This window comes from Panonychus citri, unplaced genomic scaffold (genome assembly GCF_014898815.1).
Source record: "Panonychus citri isolate SS breed McGregor unplaced genomic scaffold, ASM1489881v1 Contig00099, whole genome shotgun sequence".
NCBI lineage: Eukaryota > Metazoa > Arthropoda > Arachnida > Trombidiformes > Tetranychidae > Panonychus > Panonychus citri.
The window spans coordinates 131302-156459 of record NW_026515504.1 but is presented as its reverse complement, the minus strand read 5'-3'; the positions used below and the strand labels follow the sequence as shown (position 1 = coordinate 156459).

Genomic DNA, 25158 nt, shown 5'->3' with positions numbered 1-25158 from the left:
ATCCAATAACAACAATCAAACAACGATAATTGTGTCATGATAATAATTATTGTTTCTCAATTAACTTTGGACGCCATTACCTTGAAATAGACTCTAATTGACTGAATCTATTTCACTCTTGTTAGTATATAGTTGATTTAATCTCTAATTAATTTAATTTATCTCGTAATTGATAAAATTTTCAAGTTTCCTTCAATGTTTCAACTCCATCAGTTTCTTACTTTTACAGTTCAACTTAGGCCTTTTCTAGTTCTCTAAGTGGATTGTTAATTGATTTACCTTTTCTCTTCATCGTCATTCTACAGGGCATTTCAATGTCATACGATGATCAGAATCGATTCATTCAGAGATTTTCATTTGTAACGGCTCAACTCAATTGTTCTTCGCTCGTTTTCAGGCTGGATTAATGTTTCGAGTACTCTTTAGATGTTGCACTATTCGGTAATAATCTTGATCCAAATTGATGAAAACAATTGTTTCCATATTAGTCGATTGCTTGAGGCTATCAAAGAGTAATTGTAATCCGAGAGTAACCAAAATAATCTCAAGATAATGAGGGTTAGATGAATATAAGAAAAATGATTGTTCTCAATGAAAGAAAATAATAAATTGAATCAACATTTTCTTCATTTGTATCAATAAAATAATAACGAAAATATTTACACATAAATTGGTTATTAAAATGTCTGATTATGATTATGATTATGGTGAAGATGCTGATGATAAGATGATGAGATGATGAGATGATGAGATAACAATGATCAACAATTATCTTTGATTGTTTTCAATTAAGATTGAGTCAAATATTAATTGTGAAGATTATAAATATTAACATTAAACAGGAAATTATATAAATAAATAAATGGAATCATTTAAATGTAGAGATTTAATTGTGAGATAATTGAGATGTTTGGTGAGTGAATTTGGATTTGGATTCATGACGATGAATAAATTGATTGATTGTAATTAGAAAGAAATTTAAAGTGGTTATTGTATTTTCTCATCTCTTTTCCAATGTAGTAAAAGTGAGTTTCGGTTAACAATAAAAGTCGAATGTGTATCAATAGGGTGACACGTTGTGGACATTTTTGTGTCGACTGTTGATGTTTACACTCGAATAGATAAATGAATATGATTAGAGAGAATCGAATCTTTTATTTTCTTATTCTCTCTCACTCTCTATTTCTTTTATTCTTTTTCTGTTTATCATCTTCATCTCCATTGGCCTTAATCCACATTCATGTCTTGTGTCTTATTGAATCATGAAGGAGATTGAGACTGTTTATCCTTATGAATTTACCATAAATTCAATCCTCAGAATCTAAATATTTACATGTTACAGTTTTTTTAGATTAACAAATTGATGTAACAACTTTTGTTGATTGTTGATTATTTTCATGATCAATTAAGTCTAATGTTTATTAATAATCAATATAAACATGATTACTTGTTGATAGTAAGAATGTGGATAAGGATGAAGATGAGGATGAAGGAGAAATCAAGAAGATGATGATCAAGATGCTGAAAATGATGATGATGATGATAAACAGTGACCATAGAAATAGTAACTTGAGTTAATCTGTCATCATGTTAATGTTTTTAGTTGCTCCATGTAAATAAAATGAAAACATTTAATTGAATGTTTATTGATGTTGATTATGGTTCTGATTCTAATTGTGATTGTGATCTAGATTATTGATTAAAAGTCAAGGATCAATACATTTGACTTGTGTCCATTGTTTATCAAGTTTGTATGAGGATGATACTGATGTTGATGATTGAATGAGTTGACATTGAACATATAATTAATTATAATTCAATGTTGTCCAACTTTTCATGATAAATATCATAAATATCATCCATTCATTGATTTGATATGAAAAACAATTATCACTGTTTCAACAATAGTAATGAATTAATAAAATTACAGGTTATCAGTGGGAGGATCTGATGACCAGATTACATTTTACTCGAGATGGACAGTAAATAGAATCCATTTATTTATAGATCAAATCAAAAAGGTCATAATTACAATTAAGAGATATAAATGACCTTGTAGAGTGCAAATTATGGATTTTGAATTAGTGACTTTATGAATCAGATATTAACCGTATCAATGTTTATTGAGAGCTTACAATGAGACTCAATTGAGTTGCTAAGAATTTATTTCTTGCATGATGATTTAAAGGTGTTGATTTGATTTTCATGTACAATGAACTGTTTTAGTGAAAGAAAACGGAAGTAAATCAATATTTTGCTGGTTTTGTTTCGAAACAACCAATCACTCGAACTTATCACATTCGATTCATTTTGACTCCTCCTTCTCCTTTTGTTCTTTCTTTTGGTATCATTACAATTCTTTTATTTACTTACCTCCTATTTCTTCCTATTCATCATCATCTTCCTATCTCTCTCTCTCTCTCTCTCTCTCTCTCTTTCTCTTCTATCTTGTAACTATTCTCTGTCTTATCTCTTCTCATGATAATATTTTCATTCAGATTATTTATCTTCTTTTTATTTCGATCAAGTTTAATTTTTTCCTTATCGATTTCGAAACTATTGCAATCTCATCATTTTTCGAATCATGATAATCACTATTATTACGAGATCGATAATCTACCAACATGATTTTCTCTCATTTTCCTTCCATTTTCTACCATATTTATTTTTTCTTCTGCTCTTCAGTCTTTTGGCTTCATCTTCTTTATCAATCATCACTTACACCCTCATCTTCATCTTGCTCATCATCCTCATCCCAATCATCTTCATCTTCTTTTATCCTCAAAACGGTCAATTTTAAAACGAAACCTGATAACAGTCTATGGTTTGGACTAAATCATCATCTTCATCATCTTTCGATCATCATAAAGGTTGACATTGAATTGAAAGTTTTCTAGTAAAAAATAGGAACCACAATTTTGTTGTGGTTTTAAAATTTTGACCTAAAACTTTTTTTTAAACTTCAATTGAATAGACTCTCAATTTCCTCTATTAGGAGATAATCCAGTCTATTAATCAACCATCATCATCATTATTACCACAGATTAACAAGGAAAGACAAACAATCAACACTCGTGGTGACAAAAAAATATGTAGATGGTCATTTGTATCATAAACAAAATTAACGACAATGATAATGAGAGCGAGAGAGTGATAGAGAGAGAGAGAGAGAGAGAGAGAGAGAGAGGAAGGAGAGAGAAAAGGATTCTATCAATTAACTACCAATAACAAACAATTAATTCTAACCTGTGATTCAATTTAAATCAAATTATAATCTAATGATTATTAATATAATAAAATTCGTGACATTAAATTTGCTCATTATCCTAATAAATCAAACCGATCATTATATTAGTTGTAAGAGTGACGAGAGTTTATGACAATTAGAGTAACAAAATTTACACTTGATTTAATTTCATTCTTAACAAACTAACTAAAGTGTCTCATCAACAATCATCACCATCATCTTACTCATACTTATACTCCAGTAATAGTAATACAATTAAAAGAGTTTCAGTTAACCAGAAAAAAGCAACAAAATGATTCTAATAACAATGATGATCGATTATCCTCTTGGGATTATAGAAAAACAAAAACAAAAAGTAAACATTTTTGTAACTTTTTCACTTTTTCACCTTATCAACTTTAACTTTCTCTTTCTCTCTTTCTCTCTGTCTCTGGCTTTCTTAATCTCTTGTTCTTAATCCTTTTCAATCATTCATTAAAAACAATCAATTCCGTGTGTCGGTAAGATGACAATCGTAATTGTTGATAAAATAAAACACTCAAGCAAAATATGATTGATATTAAACTCAACTAAAAGTATCTCATTGGAAAATAATCCCAAAGAAAAAGGGTAAAGATTATCAATGAAATAGATTAACCAAATAAAATCTTGTGATAAAATTAAATATGAAATTATGATGATTATAATTTTGATTTGACTTGTGTCATGATTATGATTATTTTGGAACCAACAATCATGTAACTAGAATAACAATCAATCAAAACTTAAGAAGAAGAAAAATAGAAAGAGAGAGAGAGAGAGAGAGAGAGAGAGAGAGAGAGAGACGATAAAAATGATAGAGTAACATGATAACAGGGAAATGAATTGAGATTATCCCTTACAAATTGAACTGAAATAAAAGAAGCAAAAAAAAATAAAAGGGTTATGATTATGATCATTATGATAGTTGGATAATAATGATAAGTTAACAATTGATATGATCGAAAGAGACATGCAAGAAAATAACATCATCAATGGTGACCAATTCCAACAATCAGATTTGTTGTTTGTCTCCACCTCAAATTGGCGTTGTTACCTCTCTCATTCTCTCTCTCTCGCTCTCTCAATAGAAACTTCCTCCTCCTCTTTTTACTGATGAGGATAAACTCCTGTGCGCAAACAAGTTTAAGGATATTCTCCCTCTCTAAGGTGGGATTTGGTTATTTGATAATCGAAGGTGATACAAAATAGTTTCCATCTTGTTCATCATCATGTCAACACAACAAAGTGTCCAAAGTATTTCAAAAGTATCGAAAAGTGCATCATTCTCAATACGAAATTTGCTTAACAATGAAATAGATGATACTGATGATGACAGTGCGATAGAGTCATTGATCAGCACATCAACAACAACTTCAACCACATCAACCATATCCACAGCCTCAACTACCTCAGCAACATCAACCACAACAACCAACAGCAAGTCCACCAAACCAAAATACAGTTACAACGCTCTCATCATCATGGCTATCCAGAGTAGCCCTCAGAAAAGACTGACCTTATCCGGAATTTATGATTACATTATCGAAAATTATCCATTTTATCGTTCCAATAAACAGGGTTGGCAGAACTCAATAAGACACAATTTATCTTTGAATAAGTGTTTCATCAAAGTGCCAAGAAGTTACGATGATCCCGGAAAAGGAAACTATTGGATGTTGGATCCAAGTGCTTCGAATGAAGTTTTCATTGGTGAATCGTCGGGCAAGTTGAGGCGAAAAAATAGTTCATCATCATCTCGAGCTCGATTAGCACATTCGTTTCGACGAGCAGTTATTCATTCCATTCAACCTCACAACAACATTGGACTCAACTATTGTTCGTTAGTTAATCAACCTTTTGTTTTTCCACCCAATTCATCAAATCAATTAATCAATTCCGTGTACAATGTTCATTCAAGATTATTTAATTCTTATTGGAATCTAAGAAAATAAAACAAAAATAGAAAACATAATTTTGTTGATTAGATTGTTTTTTCTGTGTTAAATAAGTTTAATTGTTTTGTTGATGTTTTTAGTGTGATGGTGATGATGATATTGTTGATGCTGCTTGTTTGTCAATTCTTAGAGTCAAAGACTTTGTCAATATGTTGACAGAGAGAAAGAATCAAATTTTTGTTGCTTTTTTTTGCTCCTGGTCAATAGTTGGTAGATGTGTTACTTTTCATACTGACCATCATCATCATCATCAACATCATCATGGCTTCCCTTTCACTTGAATCTTGTCAGTGTCTATTTACCAGAGGATGGTCAACTCATGTCATTAGATTGTTGTTGTTGTTGGTCAATAATGATGATGATAATAATTTACAACAAAATGATTACAGAACAAAAGTGAAATGTTGTAAAACATGAGACAAACAATGTAATAACAATGTTTACAACAAGAAAAAGGCCCAATGGTCAATAGGTTTGATATATTGTTATCATTATTATTATTCAGAGTCAAGATCAATGAAAGGTTTATTTTAATATGATTATCATCACCATGATTACAACCCATTATTAAGGCAGAGAAAGATCAAAAGAGAGAGAGAGAGAAAGAGAGATGATGATGATGATGACGGTGATCGCTCGGTTTCCCTACCTCTATTTGTGCCGCTCATTTCTCTCTGTTGAAAGCGACAAATATCAAAGCCAGATCACTGGACAAACATATTAAATGGACACAATACAACAAAAAGGATGAAAGAGAGAAGCGGAAAAAAAGTTTCTAAAAATGTAACAATAAACCACAATATGATTTGATAATAAAGATATCAACAAGTCAACCAAAGGGAGGGAGGAGAGTGGGAAGATGAAGAGAGAGAGGAATCAATGATCAGAGTGGGGTGGAAGGAGGGTTAACAAAGGGATAACCTGTAAATGGGCGGATAATACATGATAATTTGGGTTTGAAATAACAATAAAAGCCTATGAGAGATGCTGAGGATGATTTGAAAAACGATAAACGAAACGGAAACAAGTCAGTGTAATACAACAAAAAGTAACAAGCCACAAAAGTAACAAGTAATTTATCATTATCAACAATAACTAATCATCATTATCATCATAATCACCCTACTACTATACACATACACACAATAATATAATCTATATGTAGGATTTAACACTGTTATCACAGTGCTAACGTGCCAGCATTTATCATCACCAATATAACACCAACTAAGTAGCAAAGGCAAAAAAAAAACTTATCTATCATCATCAACATCAAAAGCAACATCATCTTCATTAGCATCAGTTACAAACTACATAACAATAACCACTTCATGTTTTTTTTTATTATTATAAATATAATTTATTATCGAATCGTAACCTTTCACCCTTCAATCGATTTCCTTTCCTTGGAGCATAATTTTTTTTCCATACATAGGAACATGAATTGACGCAAGGAAATCACATTGATCTTTAGAGTATAATAATAATAATAATATCAATGATCACAAACCACAATGACAATTGTTACCGTTGACATTGTAACTAATATTTTCCAGTCTTCAATGACTTTATTTAAACTATTAAATCTTAATAATGATGAAGATGATTTTTTTTTTGCTTCTGAAAGCGAGAAAAAAAAAGTGAGCAAATGGTAAAGCATTTTGTTCAATTGTAGGACATTTATATTAGCATTTACTTTGGAAACTATTAGGTATTAAATACACAGAGATGATGGACCAACCTCAAATTGTTATTGATATCTAAATACGGGGAAGGTTAAATAATACGCTTTAATATGGTTTTATAGCTCGGCGATAATGATGATGTTGATGATGAGGGTTAATGAATACAATGAATGTCAAATTATTTGCAAAAGAAACACTTTCAGGGGTATGACTTTATTAGATTAGTTTCTCTCTCTCTCTCTCTTTGATATTCTCGATCTATTTGATTACATTGGAAACTCATTTTTACCCCTCATGTTAACACTGAGATTTTGATATTATTATAATAATCATCATCATAGTCTTAATATCAAATATCATAATAGATTTTGATGTTTGATATTAAGGCCACTATTCATATTTCCCATAGATGATTATCTCTCTCTCTCTCTCTCTCTCGTGTGATCGTGCTCATTGTGTACGATTATCAATAACATACAATAGATTAACATTATTTGCAAACTGTTTATCTAAATTGTTGATTCTCATCATCATCTTTTCCTTTTATTATATCAACATTTAACGGAAATGTTAACCGTTATAATTAATGATTAGCTCCCTTTTGTATGAATATTTTTCCGATTAATCTCAACAATCAATTGTCTTCAAATTGATTGAGACAAAAAGTGATAACTAATTTTACTCATTAGCAGATTTATCAATTGACATAATTGATATTAATTCATCTAATTGTCGTATTATCAATGAGATTACTAATCAATTGTAACAATTAACTTGATTGGACTGAAAAGCAATTTAATCATTACTATGTTAACTTTACTGATTGACCTTTTTTTTGTCATTGAATTGATTATGCTGATTATGTTGATTGTGTTGATTGTTATTTTGTAAATTTCATTTCTACTGGTATATTGATACAAATATGACAATAAATTATTAATTATTTCAACTATTAAGTGAATCAATTTGATTATTATTATCTTTATGTTTTGGTTTATTTCCTTTTCCCTTTTGTTAATCTGTCATTAAAATATCCTTGATAACCATAACTAATCAAGCTCTCAATTGAAGCCAACAACAATTGACAATTAAAATTATGTACATATGAAATCTCTGTTCATATAATAGAATAGTTAAATTTAATTGTGTTCAATTTAAATGATTAAACTTTACTTCCGTTTTCACTTTAAATGTCAATCATCAACTGGAACTAATATTATCAGTAGCTTTCAATTTGAAGCGAAACTTTTTCTTCAAAATCTTTCATAATATTTATAACCCAGAGAACGAGAAAAAACATCAACCATAATGTCCGAACATCAAACTGACCATTGACCTAAAGGTGATGACCCGAATCATGAAGTTTCTTTTTGTTAGAAAAGTTTTTTTTTCTCATTTCATTTTCCAATTTAAATTCTCATTGAAATTATCTCTTTTATTTGAATGTTATCATGTAAACATGATGATGATCATCTCTCATCATGGTGAAATATCTGGATAATTTATTAATTGATTAGATGATTAAGCTTGAAATTGGAAATAATTTGATTGCAATTATTAGAAAACTAATCAATTTATGTAACTAATATAATCATCTTATTGCTTTTCTTTTCCTTATATAATAATAATAATATACTTTAATTCAGTTAATCAGTGTGTCTCTTGATCATCTTCATCTTCAAGTTGACACTTTAAATCCTTTAAATTATTAGTTAATATTAATCTTCACATTGATAATTTATTTGATATAATAATTTAAAGCTTAAGCCCAAAGGTAATTACACTTTCTCATTAACCCAACAACGACAACGACAACGACAACAACAACAACAAAAACAACACACACTCATTACAACCTTGATGATTAACTGATAATAATGATTAACAAATTAACAGAGAGATAGATAATCAATAAACTAATAATATTACATACAATTTACTAATCCACCGCCAGTTGATTAAGTATTATGATTGTTCAGTATGATGATGATGAAAATGTAAGATTATTGTGATATTTGTATGATATTAACATTAACCACATGAGTGACCAGTCAATTGACCAATAACAGTTTCCAATCTTTCAACCTATAAGATGGTCAAGAAACATGATAACATTTTCTCAGCATTAAACTATCAATTGAAATCTCTTTCATCAATTGGTCAGTTGTTGTTGTTGAAGTTTTTATATTTATCAAGAAATCAGATTGAGAAAAGAAAAGAGATTAACTTTAATCTCTTGACAATTGAGAGACTAATCATTTGTCAGATTAATTAGAATCAATTTTTTGTTCCATCTCCCTGGTGTGATAATCAGTTAATTTTTTACTCTCATTCGATATCAATACTTGATTAATTAACCATTAAATTCACCTAACAAAAGGTAAACTTTAAACAAGCTAATCCATTGAGTTGATAATCTGATGATAAATGTTAATAAAGATTTTTTTTTCTTAATTATTATCATTAGTATTATATGAGAATCATATTGTTAAAGTTAATTGTATTGTGATGATCACGAATTAAGGTAAATTAAGATTGCTTTTCCAGTGTAACAATTGTGACCAGATTGTTATTAGATTATAATATTAGTTAATTTAATTTGTGAAAAAAAGTTTTTTTCATTCATTCAAATTATTATTATTAATCCAATTGTTGTTTACACTTTGATTTAATCTAATTCTGTTGGGATTAAGCTTTTGATATATGAAAATATCTTCATTTGTAAAGGTAAGTTAAAGTTAATTAGGTTGTTTGTATACAAAAGTGATTAAATTGTTTTTCTCTCCTGTTAATTACTCAACATGATTAGAGCACGTATTAAGATGATTAGGTAAATTGTCCTGTTAGATTATGTTGGGTAAATAATAATATTAATCAAATAAATAATAATAAACAAACATAAAGATTAAGGGAAACTTTTTATTAGAGAATTAAACTTTTTCACCTTTTGTGATTATCTAATTGTTAATAATTAGGTAGGCAAAATGTTTAACTGCCATTGATTAAATTAGCAATTTAACATTAATCACTTTTCAGTTTATTATTATCTTACCAATATAATTTACACCATCTTCAAGGTGGGTATTAGTTTTTATCATCTTCTAATCCTTGGTGTGGATCATTGGGAAAAATCATCATCATGATTAACTTAATTACGTTTACAGGTATCAGGGGATATTCACAATGTCCAGTGATCTTAATTATTTTGATTTAAATGATGAAAAATTATTTCTTTTTCTCAATCAAAATGGTGAACTTTTTTTTTCCTCCTCTTCTCTAACTTACCTTTCGGAATCTCTCAGGTTGTTTTTCCTGTTTCAATTATTTCAACAGAAACAACAAAGATAAACTAAAAGGTATTATGACCAAAGGTGACGTTAATCCCTAATTTAATTAATCTCCTTTTCTCATTATCCAGATTTGTCTTGTTAACTTTTCAAAAGTGAAAGTTAAGTAATTGACTTAAGTCATGCAAACTTTTTGTCTCTCGTAACTTTTATTCAGCTTCCGTTGAGGTGTTTAAACCAAAGTTGTGTCCAGTGGTCAGAAAAGTGATTAAGATTAAAGAATTAAAAAAATTTCTCTTCAATCAAATTTAAATGTTCGAGAGTAAAAAAAAATTTTCCAATTCAAATTGTAAATAAATTTCTCTTTACGATTAAAAGTTTTTACTTTTTCTTTAAATTCGTTTAGTCACTTTTTCGCTCACTAGGTGTCACCGTCTCGCTCGAAACAAACTTTTCAAACTTTTCCTTTGTATCGACTGACCATTGGTCACTCTTTTATATTTTGAGTATTTAAATGTGTCCAAAGACTTTAATCTAAAGCGTATTATAATAGATTCAATGTTTTATTCGTTAATTAATTGGTAAATTTGTTTTTTTTCCTGCAGAAAATCAATAATTGTGGATTACATATTTAAATTGTCGTGATAAGATTAATATATGATTTAGACAGAAATTAGTATAAATGATAGAGAGAGAGAGAGAGAGAGAGAAAGTAAACAAAATAATAATATTGTTGTATGATAAAGGTAAGGGTCATTTCTTTACAATAGATGGAATGAGAGAGAGAGAGGAGAAAAAGTTCTGGTCAGCTTTTGACGGAACATCAAAAATGGACACTGATAGTGACCTGGAAGCGTTAGAGCTGCGCCAAGAAGGAAATAATTATTACATTGGAATTAGATAATCATAGATTATGGCATTAATTGTTATGTGTGTGTGTAGGGACCAGATACAAGTATTTAAAATGAATCGAAAGTCAATTTTAGGAAAAACATTACAAAAAATTTAGATAATAGTTGAATTGTAAATATAACTTTTAACAATAAGGCTGATCAATTGGTTATTGATCGTTATTAATGATGACTAAATCAATTGGTAACAATAACTATAATTAAGGTCGTTTTTCATTCAAATTATTAAACAATTGAAGCTCCAAAGTTATTGTTTCATATGTAATAATAAAATTTGCTGCTCATTATGAGCTAAATGGTATAATTATTGTCTCTGAACGTAAATAATTTGGTAATTGTCTTTTAGCATCCGAATATTGATTAGAATGTTTTTCTTTTTGTTACAATCGAAATTGTTTCATGATTAAATTATGTGATTTTGAAGGCACTTTCGTTGACATTTTTGGAATTAGACTTATATGTATAAGGCACTCAAGTTATATTATTATGGTTAATTGTTGGTTGATTGTTTACTTTGGTTGATCAGGTTGAATTTTCTCAAGGCACTTTTTATTGACACATCGTTGCTTTCTTACAAATGGTCCACCAAATTTGGGACGATCTAAACAGTTGATACACTTTCCACAATCATCGGCAAGACAATTGGCACATTTTAGACAGCACCAGTTTTTAACTCGCACTTTACTCCGTCGATCGGGTTTAGTTTTAATTACACTGATTGGAGTTCCAGTGATTATTGGAATGGTACTTTTCTCATTGGTGGGATCATCTTTGACAGTTGAAAAAGGTCCTGTCGTTGTCGAGGTGATTGCAGTCTGAGCTTGTGGCTGTAATTGTGATGGAAATTGTCCATCAAATTGATCAGTGAAACAATTTGATATGAGATTATTATTATTATTATCTGGTGCATCTCCGAGTTTTATCATCTTTTGTGGTGGGAAATGATTTAATTGTGAGTCGATGCTGCTATAATCTTCAGCAATATCCTCCAGCAGCTCATCACAGTCTGGAACCGCTTCCTCGCAGCTTAATATATTCATCATATTCAAAGCAGATAAACCAGCTAATTCTGAATTATTATTAGGATAATTATCACCACGAGAGCAGTTGAAGACATAGATAGGTGAAGTTTTAGAGACACCGGTGGGATTTAAATCACTTGGAGACCCGGAGGTTGTTGACTGATTGTTGGAGATGTTATTTCCAAAGCTGTTAGAATCCTTTGGATTAGATGTGATAGATGTACTCTGTTCATCAATAGACTTGGAATATCTTATTGTATTTACTGTATTGTGACTCGACTTGGTTGATTTATTATTTTCGTTATGATAATTTGTGATTACTGATGGACAAGGTGATGAAGAAACAGTTTCATTTTCATGGGATTTCAAAGGAGCATTTTCCTCGAGGATTGTTTTCCGTCGACCATCAACCGAGTAAATCTGATAATAAGAATATTGAGAAAAAAAAATATTAGATATATTGCTAAATGTGTCAATCAGTTTAATACAAACATATTGATTAATATTCATTTTATGACAGCTCTGTAATTGATTAAATGAGAGAGAGAGAGAGAGAGAAAATGTCAAATCAACAGACTCATTAGAAAACCTTAATTCATGTCAACAAGTTGTAAGTTAATTGGCAGAAATTGAAATTAGTTGTCCATTCATATTTTTCGTGAACAATTGATTAAACAAATCCAATTCTCCATCAAGTTATTAATAGATTTTCAAATGGACTGTAACTAATTAAGTCAAAAACGATGGAAAAGTTAATTGACAACCATTTAATTTCATATCAACAAGTCTCAAATCGGGTTGAATTAAGTAAATTGCTAAAAACCATCAATTGATTTGAGTGTATTTTTGATAAGATCAATTTTTCCGTATAATGGTTAACATTTGATGGTTAATTGTATGAAAGGTTGGGTCATTTTCAGGTAGAAATAATTTCCTGATAGATAATCAATGAATCTAAATTAAGGTGAAATATAAAATCGATCTGTAAACCATTCTAATAATAATAATAAGACCAAAAGGAAGATAAATATCATGTGATGAGAGAAATATGATAGATCTAATAAAGAGAGAGAGAGAGAAAAAATAATCGAATTTAAATGGAAATGATTAGATAGAAAACTGAAACCACCGATAGAACTTGATGAGATTAAGTAAGCGGAATCAAGAAACTTTTTTCCGATATTGATAATTACAAATATACAAGATAAATCGTTGGAAATGAAGATTATCAATATTGATTGTTGACACATATTAATAGAGAATGAGAGAGTGAGAGGGAGAGTGAGAGTGAGAGGGAGACACTTTTCACATGCTTACCTTGGTACAAGCGTAAATCCAACATGCTTTACATTTGGATTTAACGTCAAGTGGACATTGACCAAGAGAGGGACAATAGAATCGAGTAGGTTTAAGGAAAAATTCTTTAAAAAATCGATAGCAAGCAACACAGGTGAATTGACCATATCGACGTTGAAGGGTAGTGTAACATCGGACATTTGAACAAACCGGACAACGGATTGAGCCACTTCGAGTACAAGATTCTGATGCATTTGGGCTATTCGAGTGACTTTCATTAGCGTTGGATTGAGTGCAATTTAATTTAACGTGAGGTTCTAATTGTGATAAGAGAGAGAGGGAGAAAATAAAAGGAGAAAAAAATAAAGCAAAATTGTTGAAAATTCAGAATTAGTGAGAATTGAAAGATTCAGTGAAAGAAAAAGAGTGAGAGAGAGAGAGAAAGAGAGCTTAAAGTTACGTAGTAAAAAGTAATTACATTAAATCACATGAGCAACTAGGGACAGAGAGAAATGATACAAGTAATAGAAAGAGAAAGAGAGAGTAATTAAAATTAACCATTAAGAAGAAATCACCATATTAGAATGAGAAAGAAAGAGGAAGAGAGAGAGAGAGAGTAGGAAATGAAAAGAGCTTAGTGTATTTAGTATGTGAGAATTTGTTGATTCTCAGATTACCAGAGATCCAGACACAACTCTAATCAATTAAATTGTAGAGAAATTAAACTTATAAAACACTGAGGTACAAAAAGATTAATAATGTTAGTTGGTAAAGTATTTATTTCTTTTGCTATTAATTTGTTAAAAGGTTAATTGTTTTAAATACTTGAACATTGGTGTTAATATTTTAGTATTGTTCTTTATATATTAAGGGTGGGGTCAGCATGTTAGAACGTAATGTTTTATAAGATATTTGTTATGACAATTATTTTAGAGGTTGAGGTTAATTGATTTTATGGATTAATTAGATTTTATGAAGACTGTCGATGAGATTAGAAAAGATGAAAGAGAAAGAGAGAGAGAGAGAGAGATAGATAGAGGAAGATGAAGATAATAGAAAGGTGAGAGGTAAGAGATTGATTAAGATGATTGAAGCTGATTCCTTAATTATTTCTCCTATGCAAAGATAACGGTATTTTTTGCACTTATCGATTGAGTGGTAGAAAAGTTAACTCAGGTTAACTATGTAAGTTGACTTACGCGAATTGGACTTAAACTTTTCGTCGATTTCCCAAGATTCGTCACAATTATTGCTATGATCTGATAGATAGTTATTATTATTATTATTATTATCGATGTTGTTGCTGTTACTATTATTGTTGTTTTGATTGTGAACATGGTTACTGTTTCTCTTATTGTTATTATTATTGTTGTTGTTGTTGCTGTTACGATTTGATTGATCTTTATCCTCCTCATTGGTCATATCGCCTGTTTCCTCATCTCCATCATTCATATGAACAGTGTGATAATGTTTACTCACATCACCAATAAAATCATGGATTGAATAACAAACCATACATCTATAAACCATCTCAGCAATTATAATCCCACTGGCATCACAAAGTAAAGATCTACAGCCTTTCCTTTCATCTACAGAATGAACCATTGTATTCTCCATCAAGGCGACCTTAGGAGGCTACAATTAAACAAAAAGAGAAAAGAACAATTTTCAATTAGTCAACTTTTCTTTTCCTAATAAAATTACATTCTAAAGAGAAAACACAAATACACATAATCTTTCTTTCTTTCAACAATCAACCAATAAATTAACCATTGTTATTCACTCATTTCCTAGTAGTGGTTTTACTTACCGTAGCCATTTAAATGATGACAATCGTAACAACACAGAAACAGAAGAAGAAAAAAATCAAAAATCACCACTAAACCTTAGATCATAAAGTTTAACAAGTACGACCCTTTTTCCATGTGAGGGTAACAGATTAACTTTAACTTGGAATGTAAAAAATAATTGACAATTAAATCAATTGAATTGATAAAAAAAAATTAACAAATTCTTATGTACAAATAACTGTAATCATCTCAATCTCATGTTTACAGTTTCAATTTAAATTGCGAAAAAAAATTCCATCTGAGACCAAGAGATGGCGCTAGTAGATTCTTTTCGCGGCAAATTCTGTACATTTTAAAAGTTTGCTAATTATAATTTCAACTTTTTAATTGTTCAGTTTTTATGTTATTATTTTATTCAATTTAATTTATTGGATTGTGTTTTGTGTGTGTGTTTATGTGTGAGGTGAAATTGTTTGTTGTTTTTTTTGTTTGGGAAAAGTGGATAGGGAGCATTTTTTATATTGATTGGAATTGATAATTATACAAAGTGTTTGTTGTTAATGATTAGATGTTATTTACAATTTAAATGGGATTGGTGATTAAGAATTGCTTTTGCCTTGATTTTTGTTGGATCGAGGGTTGAGTGAATTGTTTGAAAAGTATATTGAATGATTTTTAGGGGGTGAAGAGGGTTGAAAATATGATTTACAGAATTGGGAAGGATAGAAAATGAAAGTTATTAATTTGATTGGTGAAATTGTTTTTTCAATCTCTGAATTTTGATTTAACCGAACCAGGGATTGGAATTATGTAGACAATTGTATTTAGAGCATAAGATGAAAGGATGAAGACGAAATTGAGAGCGAAATTTTTGTAATGTGTTAGTGACCATTCGGGTAGAAGATTTTTACTTGCATCGATTCCCTCTTTGTACCTTTGGGAGAGGAAATGAGTTCCATTGATGAATAAACATTTACCAGGGATAACATTCATTGGACATTCTTCAAGTAAATTGGTTGTTGGTGATAAAGCGGGTGCTTGGGTTAGATTATTGTTATCATGGAATTCAAGGAATGAGAATGACCAGTAAGCGTAATAGTAAATGTTTCCAAATTCAAGGTAACTCATCCACTCGGGAGCGGATAGAGTTGATCGGAGGAAAGCACAGCCAAAGATCATGTACAAATTCAAGAAGGTTGAACTTGTAACTGAGGCCGTAAACGGTGATTTGATGAAGCAAAGAAAAGCCACAGTGTGTTGTTCTGTTAATAGAAGAAGAATTAATTAATCACTTTGCTAGAAAGAAGATTTTTTCATGATTTAGATGAATCAATTTACCTGCAAATGTATGAACGGCCCAGAGAATCGCTGTAAATAGTCCCCATCTTTCGAGATAATAAGAATCGTATCGAAGTCCGGCTGCCCAGTAAATTAGACTTCCACACATGCCGATGGTAATCATATTGAAAGGAATACTGGTCAGTATTTGGGTGAGTATGAAAAGCGGACCACGGTAAAGTGAAAGTCGAGATGATTCTTCATAGAAACGATTTCGATGTGGTGCAAATGAATAAGCTGTTAGAGCTGGAGTGATAAAGTTAATTACGGTTATACAATTAAGAAAAAGACCTGATCGAGTTTGAAATGATTGTTGTTGTGAGGGTAATTTGGGAAGAAGAAAAATGTACAATAGGAGGAAGAAAAGAGGTAAGACAAATATTCGACGGCCAATATTGGACCAAGTGAATAGAGACGAAAATTGTCGACCCATTAGAGCCATGGTTACATTCCAGGTTGAAGCTCGTCCATAAGCGGTTAACGGAATACTTGGTGCTAACGGAGCCATTCCAGTTCCATTTACCGATGTTCCATTAACTGGTCCACTATATTTACGGTATTCGTGTCCTTCAACTTTAAATTTGTCAACAAGAGCAGCGATTTGGCTTGAAGACTCGATGAATCGATCACGACTTCGTCTGTCAACTGTTGATAAACATACTGAAGAAAGAGAGAGAAAAAAAAATCAAGACGACAATTAATTACAATAGAAAGTGAAGAAACTCAATTTTTCTCATGGTATCAATAAGAAGCAATTTGTAATAAAAACCATGTTATCAACAATTAAACCTTTTGTATTTGATAAGAAAACAATAGTTGTATGATCAAAATTTAGGTCAATAAACAACAAAACAAACTAATTGTTTTGAAACATAGTTTTTAATCATTCAATCAACTTGACAGTTTCAATTTCAACTGAATTAGACAAGATGATTGTACATCCAATTTTTTATATAATAACCATCATCATTCAAGGTTTTCCAGAATAATTAATATAATCAGTAATTTAACTTGACCATTATAATCAATTTTGGCAAGTTAATTATTATGAGGATAATGTTGAGCGAAAAAGAAATTAAAATCTCACAATCAAACAGTAATTCCAACAAACTGAAAGTTATTCACGGAAGGATTAAAGTTGGTGGATTAAAAGAGTTCAAGCCTAGGATTAGGATTAATTAGCTATCGAATTGGTACTTACAGTAATACATGAGAGGATTTTCTAATTCGGGACATGGGAAACCAATACTACGAAAATAGTCCATCATCATTCGAGTCGAACCCGTGTAAACAATATCACCTAAACAAAGGTAAGTGACCCGATCGAGAAAAGGGAAAATATCTGATCTTGGTTTGTCCATAGTGAGAATTACGATTCGTCCATATTTTTTAACGTGATTTGATAATATGGAGATGACGAAATAAGTATTAAGTGGATCAAGTGAGGCAGTTGGATCATCGAGTACAAGTAGCAATGGATCACGAACAATTTGAAGACCAATCGCCAATCGTTTAGCCTCAGAGGGATTAAGAGTTTCAACTTTGCGATTAGCTAAACCAGTTAGAGCTAAATCAGCAATCACTTGTTTGATTCGAGTCTTTTTCATGGTGGAACTTGTTTTCATCGTCATGTTGGCCATATATTGGAGACTTTGACGAACCGTTAGACCTGGAATAAGTTGTGTCCGTTTAGAGACGAAGCCACATTGTTCCTGGAACAGTCTCAGGGTAAGAGGAACATCATTCAATAAGATTTGACCTTTGGTCGATCCTTGACCAGAAACACGATGACCGATAACATCAATCAATGCACGTTTACCGGAACCTTTGCTTCCCAAAATGGCCATCACTTCACCCGAATACACCTCGAAAGAAACATCCTTCAAAATTAGGCCTTTCGTCAGTGAACCGGTCAGTCTTGACCAAAAGGTCGCCCTATTGGCCGGTACAACGGGACCCGTGTGAGAAACACCAATTAGTTCAATCATATGATAAGATTGAGGATGAGATCCACCAGATCCTGGGTTCATATAGTTCATCTGTTGATCAAGAATAGAAAAGGTTAACAATTAATTTAACAATTAAAACAAAACTGATTAACTAAATTAACCTTTGGCAATGTAGCCCAAAATTTGGCAACTTTTTTGGAGGAAAAAAATATTGGAAACAAATTAGGAATCTCAGTTTCTAATGAAGTTGAATAACTTGATGGCATATTGATGATTAACAATTAAACACACAAAATTGATTCAAAATAGTTAACAATTGCTGAGTAATTAATTATCACTTTGATTGAGATGAAATCCTGAAAAAATCTGGTTTAACAATTGAAAGTTAATTTTGTCAATAATCATCAATGATTGTTGATTATTTTGGTAAACAACAAGATCAAATTAAATGTAATCATGTTTATTACTCTGATTGAAATGAAAATTACTGAAGGAAAATGAAGAGAAACTAAATCAACATGATGATGATGAGAAGTAATCAAATTAATTGTTGGCGGTAGAATAATAATAAAATAAGATTGAAGAGAAACTTTTTCTCAATGGAAACCCACACTTTCTTGATTACGTTGGTTAATTGTCTCGACAATTGATCATCTTATTAAAAGTTTATTATTCTCCTCTGTTGATGTTAATATAGTTAAATGATGAAGATCATCAACTAATGATGTTAATTAATGTGAATGAAATTACTTTCTCCTTGAAACTGTGAAAAGAAATCAACTCCAATCAAAACCATAACACTTCCTCTTGATTTGTTTACTTCAGTCAATTGATCATCATTTTTGGTGGAGTCTCCAATTCATTTGTGTCCATGAGATGATGATCATGATGATGATGTGATTCTTAATTATGTATAACTGTAAACGCCTAATTGTCGTGGCGAAAATGATGTTAAATCAATTAGTATTTACAGAAACTCAGAATCGTCCATAAGATTTACTGTTGATCAATTCTGTTGACATCAGTTTAACGCAAATTGGTGATCATTAATCGTCACAATTAGTAACAAATTAATTATGATTGTTCCAATGTTCTTATCATCATCATCATATTAATGACTTTCTCCTTTCTCATGTTTAGTTGATTGTTTTTTCCCCAATGCGTTGGTGCAAAAATATGTGATAAGTTTTAGTGATGTGATATAATGACTTATATAAATCATGTAACCAAAAAATCAGTGACAATAAGTGGATGAAGATGATGAACAATTAAATTAAATTAGTGTTGAAATTTAGGTAAATCTAAGCCAAGGTTTTTACAATCAAAGTGTTGAGATTGAAAAGTCAATCCAAATCCATCTATGGTATTAAGGTTTACCAAAGTGTTTACATCGTGTAGTATTTAAGTGTTTACCAAATTGTTAACAACAATCAACGAGCAGAAAAAAATTAATAACAATTAGCATAAACGTCACCACCATCAGGTAATCATCATCATCATCATCATAATCAAAAAGTCACCATAAGAAAAGTAAACAAAAAATAAGCCAAATCATTGATCCACCTCCACCATTGAACAACCGCCACCGCTACCATAACAATAACTGGAACCCGAACAGTAAAAAGGTAAGCAAAAATCCTACACAATTAATTGAGATCCAGTTTCAATAATTTGATTACAACAATAATCAACAATTAGCTTACACCTTATTAAACAATATACCACTTGGATAATCATCAAAATTAAATCACAATTTAAAACGGAAGGTTAGACAAGTGAGTGAGTGTTTAAAGCTTAACATGTAAAGGTAAATAAGAAGAGGATTTTTCATTCAATCAAGATAACTACTAATTATTACAATTAGAGATTCAAGGTAACAATTTTAACATAATTTACTTATCATCATCATGACCACCGAAAGAAACACCAATCAGTTGGTCAATGATAGTTAAAAGAACAATAAAAAAACACATCAAAGTGAAAGAGAGAAGAGAAAAATAAAATCAAAACAAAGGAACAAAAAATTAGTTAATCTTACCTTTTCTTATGTTGAAGTTTTTGTCCAACGTTTTATTGTGATTTCCGTTTCCTTTGCAAGTATGAAAATGGTTCGCAATTTAAGTGAGAAAGTCAATCAATCTACGTTGTTAATTAGTGATTCTCATTAAATGTTCAGCAGTGGAAAAGCAGAAAGTTGAAAACGATTTAGAATTTGGTTAAAACCAAGTTACCATCTCAAAGATAAACAGCAACTTGATGGTAAACCTAAAGTTCCCAAAGTGTACCAGCAGCAGACGAAAAGGTAGATTGGGCTACAGGTAAGAAAGAAAAGAGAGAGAGAGAGAAATTAATGAGAGGGAAGATGAAAAAGTACAAAAGATCATGAAGAAAGAGAGAGAGAGGAGGTTACCGGGAGAGAGAGAAAAACAGGTTTACTCTCTTTTTTCTCTCTCTTTCAGATGAAAAAATATTCTCTTCATTTTATCCTTACCTTTACTTTTTTAAATGAGAAAATGTTGTTACTTCATTTCCACAGGTTGTTTTTATTTCTATTGTGAAGATTATTTGTTTTCTTTTCTATTCTACTCATAGAAATTTATCTTTGGAGTGTCCAGTGTGTCCAGTGGTTTGTTTTGTCTTCTCTCGAGTCATCAGTTCACTTTAATTAAACGAAAAAAGGATTTGATTAATTCTTCCAATGGTAAGTTCATTTTTTCTTTTCTATTCTTTTTTTGTTATTCTTTTTCTTTCTCTTTCTCTTGCCTCTTTCTCTCGTTGTGTGTCTCTCGTTGCGGCTCTGCGGTAAAAGAGAACAAAAATATTCTTTTCTACCATGTTGGTGTTTTTCTCTTTTTCTCCTTCCAATTCTGTCATTTAATCCTCGTAATTTACTAATTGTGTTCGTATTTTGTTCTCACGTTGACCAACAATCAACAGAAATTCTACAAATTCTACTACGGTTTAGTGAATATTCAGTAACGTGTTTCATTTGTTTTCTATCACAATCTTTGTGCTTTTCTGAGTCAAACTAAATTCTCTTTAATTTATTTGCCTCCATGTTTCTTTTTTCTTTTCTCCGGTCATTTCTTTTCTCTTCGGTTATTCCTCCCTCTCTTTTTCACTCTCTCTCTCTCTCCTTCTCTCCATGTTCGTTGCCTGTTAATCCAAATTGAAGATCAACAACCAAATCTTCATGATGATGATTATTGTAAATTGTGATTTAGCTTCTAATTTATTCTTGACCATTCTTCATGTTAAGATTTTCCCTTAACTGTTGTTGTTAAAAATGCTCTAAATTCTTTAACAGTCCAGTTGATGATGTTTTTCATCTTCTTCCAAACTTCTTATATCAAGTAAATCCCTTCTCTTTTTTGTTTTCTACCTGTGAAAATGATATTTTTAAATCTCAATTTTGAAAGACAATCTGAAAGGTTTGACAATTGTTTTCCATTCACTTGTATTCTCATCATTACCTATCAATCTAATCTAATCATCATGATGATATTTAACTTATTAACAGTTATAATCCTTTTCCTCCTTAATCATTTTGATAGTTTTTTTTTTCACATTCAAAATATTTTTACATTCACCATGTATACAAACACCGGTGACATTTTGACAGTATTCCGAATGATGTAAGGATTAACCGGAAAAGAAACAATCGAAACCAAAATGATAATCCAAAATCATTGAGAATGAGATTTGTTTCATTTTTACTTGATAATCTTTGATTAGGAGAGAGAGAGAAAGAAATTAATTAAATGGTATCAACTCTTTTTCTTACCTGCTAATCTGTTAAAACCAACATCATGTCAAAAATGAAAGGATCATAATTATCATCATCTTATTGTGATCATTTTGATTGGGAACCCGTCTAATTATTACATTTATTTTAATTTGAAAGAGAATTGAATTAGTTTAATCAATAATAATATTCATAATGAAAGATTATTGATTTAGAAAATGTAAGTAAATCAAATGATATTTTTACGGAAGTAACAACATGATTTAATAATAATCAATTTCTATCTTATTACTCAGCCTTTAAATCAATTGTTGATTCTAATCAAGACAATATTTCAAATAGTAATTAAAGGTTTAACTTGAATTGTTTGATGTGTTAAGTATCACCAATGATAATTAACAATCAATAATTGCGATCAATCATTGATTAGATTTGAAGTAAAAGGTCAATTTGTAAAAATGTTCAATCAATCGATTGATTGTTGAATTTCAATTCTAAAATTCAACCATCAACCGAATCAACTATTCAAATGAATACACATCATCCATCATCTTTCATCATCACTTTCTCTTCATCTTTAAGTCCAATGTCCTGTTTATCCTCTTAATTTACATCATCATCATCAATAACACAACCACAATTAAGATTCACAATTAACCAAACAATTTATTACCCAAAATGTAAATTCTCAATGATCAACAATCCTTAACATTAACTAATGTGTCCATCAAAAAGTTGAATAATCTTAAAACATATATAATATATTCACAATCAAAAGATTGTAACAATTAAGACATAATCATTACCATATATTAACATATACATATTGTCACAACCATTAACAATTAGCTAATCTTTTAATATGACAATAGATTTAAAAATAGCAATTAATCAATTAGTACTATTGGTTGATTGCTAATGAAAATATGTCAACAGTCAATTAACAATGAAAAAGAAAACGATGATGTTAATGATTAAATTCATTAAAAGAGTTAATCATTAAGAAATTTATCAATTAGTAAAGGTGATTAAATATACCTTTTCTGGCAATTAACTCTAAATGACAACAATTAGTAAACATTGAAAGTACAATGAAATTGTTTTCCCAAAGTGAAATTGTTTCATCTCTTTTTTTTTCATGATTCTTTCAATTTCAACGGATTCTCATCTTAACCAGGCTACTGAAAAGACATCGTAACCATGATAAAAGATGATAATTGATGATAATGATGGTTCATCTTAATATTCATAAGTTAATGAGCATCAAACTGAAAAGATTTCATATTTATTCATGATAATAATGAAGATAATTCTGAACTTGAACTTATGCTAATAATGAAAAACTATAATGAACAATTCTGAGAAATCAGTAAGCCCTGAAAATTGAGATAAATACGAGGTCAATCAAAGAGAGAGAGAGAGATAATCATTTATGTCTAATCTTCAATAACAACAATAATCTATTATTAATCCAAACAATTTAATCCCAACATTTATTGAAATGTTAATAATAATGTTTCCAATTAGAAAAGTTTTTCTATTCATTTGAAAATCTTTTCACCATAAACATTTACCCTGAATATGGATCCACTGTCAACACAATTAACAATTTATCATCTTAATTATTCACCATCATTAGTCCTTTTTTACTCAATTATATTTAGTATCCTTATCGTTTTCACCACGTACCATGGTAATGAAATTATATTTCTCAGATTCTATCATGTTGACACGTTCATTACCTGTAATCAGAGTTACATGAATATTCAGTTACCTGTATATACATTTTTTTCCAGTAAAAAAAAGTATTCAAATTCATGTAACTTTAATTTCACCTGATCACGATTGTTAATTATTACTTTTCCAGCTCAACCATTTTCAACCATCATTAAACTTAATCATTCAAATGTTTAAATCATCATGATAATTAATTAAAATCAATTCAACTGATTAAATTTATTGTTTTCCTCTAATTGTGATCTAAACTGGTTTAAATCATTGGTCCAATACCTAATTGATTGATTATGTAGACTCATAAATCAATCAATTGGTGTTGACAGTTAATTGTCTCATTGATTATCACCTTAACTTTAATTTGGTTAACTCATTAATTTACAATTTACAATTTGTTTCAAATAAATCAACTGATTCTAATTTGGGTTGACTTAATTTTTTTTCACTTCTCTTGATGTTATTTTATTATTAATACAACAATTAAAAAATGTATTCTAATGATTAACTATTGTAATCATATTAATTTTTCATTTATATTTTAGTGATTGGCCTCAATTGATTGTGATTAATTCACATTTTTCCTTAATTGTCAATTAAATCAATCGATGTATTTATTAATATAAATGTTTGCACGCATTTTGATTTGCTTATTTAATTTTAATTCCAATGCTTGTTGATTGATAGTGATGACAATCAACTTTACTATTACAATAAATATTAACAATTAGTCTTCGACTAATTAGAGTAGTCTAAATATCTTATACTTAAATGAATAATAATGGATTCTATTAATCGACCAATAAATGAGCTACAATATAATCTTTCAAATATATTGATTATCTTAATCCTTAATCCCTAATCTAAAGTATCAATTATATCAACCATTGATTAGATTAGACAAAAATGGATTGTACTTGTATCTTAATTGCTTGATTAACGAGATAATCAGATGAATTTCCATGGATCAACTTGATTAGCAATAGATTAAGATTATATATAATTATCAGCCTTAAATTCAATCAGATTACTTGATTGTTATTAGAACAGTTTTCCTTTTAATTAAATGAAAGTTAATCTCAAGATCATCATATTAAAATGATGAGGTTGAGTTGTAATAGTGATTTATGATTAAGACCAAGATTGTAGATTAACTTTAATCTTATTGATAACAGTGCAAT

At 29.9% G+C, this 25158-nt stretch overlaps 4 protein-coding genes across 5 annotated transcripts in view; 2 read left to right on the top strand and 2 right to left on the bottom strand.

Moving 5' to 3' along the window:
• Positions 1-3810: 3810 nt before the first annotated feature.
• On the top strand, positions 3811-5240 carry LOC128388485 (forkhead box protein fkh-2-like). The gene has a single exon (XM_053347894.1). It carries the CDS (start codon positions 4498-4500, stop codon positions 5218-5220), a length of 723 nt encoding a protein of 240 aa, XP_053203869.1. The 5' UTR covers positions 3811-4497; the 3' UTR covers positions 5221-5240.
• Positions 5241-10730: 5490 nt separating this feature from the next.
• Positions 10731-15469, bottom strand: LOC128388443 (myb-like protein A). The gene is made up of 4 exons (XM_053347835.1): positions 15235-15469; positions 14624-15059; positions 13446-13741; positions 10731-12548 (listed from the first exon to the last, which is right to left on the bottom strand). Exons 1-4 carry the CDS (start codon positions 15241-15243, stop codon positions 11616-11618), a joined length of 1674 nt encoding a protein of 557 aa, XP_053203810.1. The 5' UTR covers positions 15244-15469; the 3' UTR covers positions 10731-11615.
• Positions 15470-15647: 178 nt separating this feature from the next.
• LOC128388440 (ATP-binding cassette sub-family G member 5-like) lies at positions 15648-21182 on the bottom strand. Of its 2 annotated transcripts, XM_053347832.1 has the most exons (5): positions 20993-21182; positions 20540-20813; positions 17754-18591; positions 16553-17212; positions 15648-16476 (listed from the first exon to the last, which is right to left on the bottom strand). In XM_053347832.1, the coding sequence occupies exons 3-5, from the start codon at positions 18589-18591 to the stop codon at positions 15980-15982; spliced, it is 1995 nt and encodes a 664-aa protein (XP_053203807.1). In that variant the 5' UTR covers positions 20540-20813; positions 20993-21182; the 3' UTR covers positions 15648-15979. The 2 variants fall into 2 exon arrangements, with proteins under 2 accessions (XP_053203807.1, XP_053203806.1); XM_053347831.1 differs by lacking the exons at positions 20540-20813; positions 20993-21182 and adding an exon at positions 18663-19413.
• LOC128388438 (ABC transporter G family member 5-like) overlaps positions 21094-25158 on the top strand; it is a 32902-nt gene continuing 28837 nt past the window's right edge. Inside the window, 1 exon segment of the mRNA XM_053347827.1 lies at positions 21094-21202. The gene's annotated coding sequence lies outside the window, so the exon portion shown is untranslated.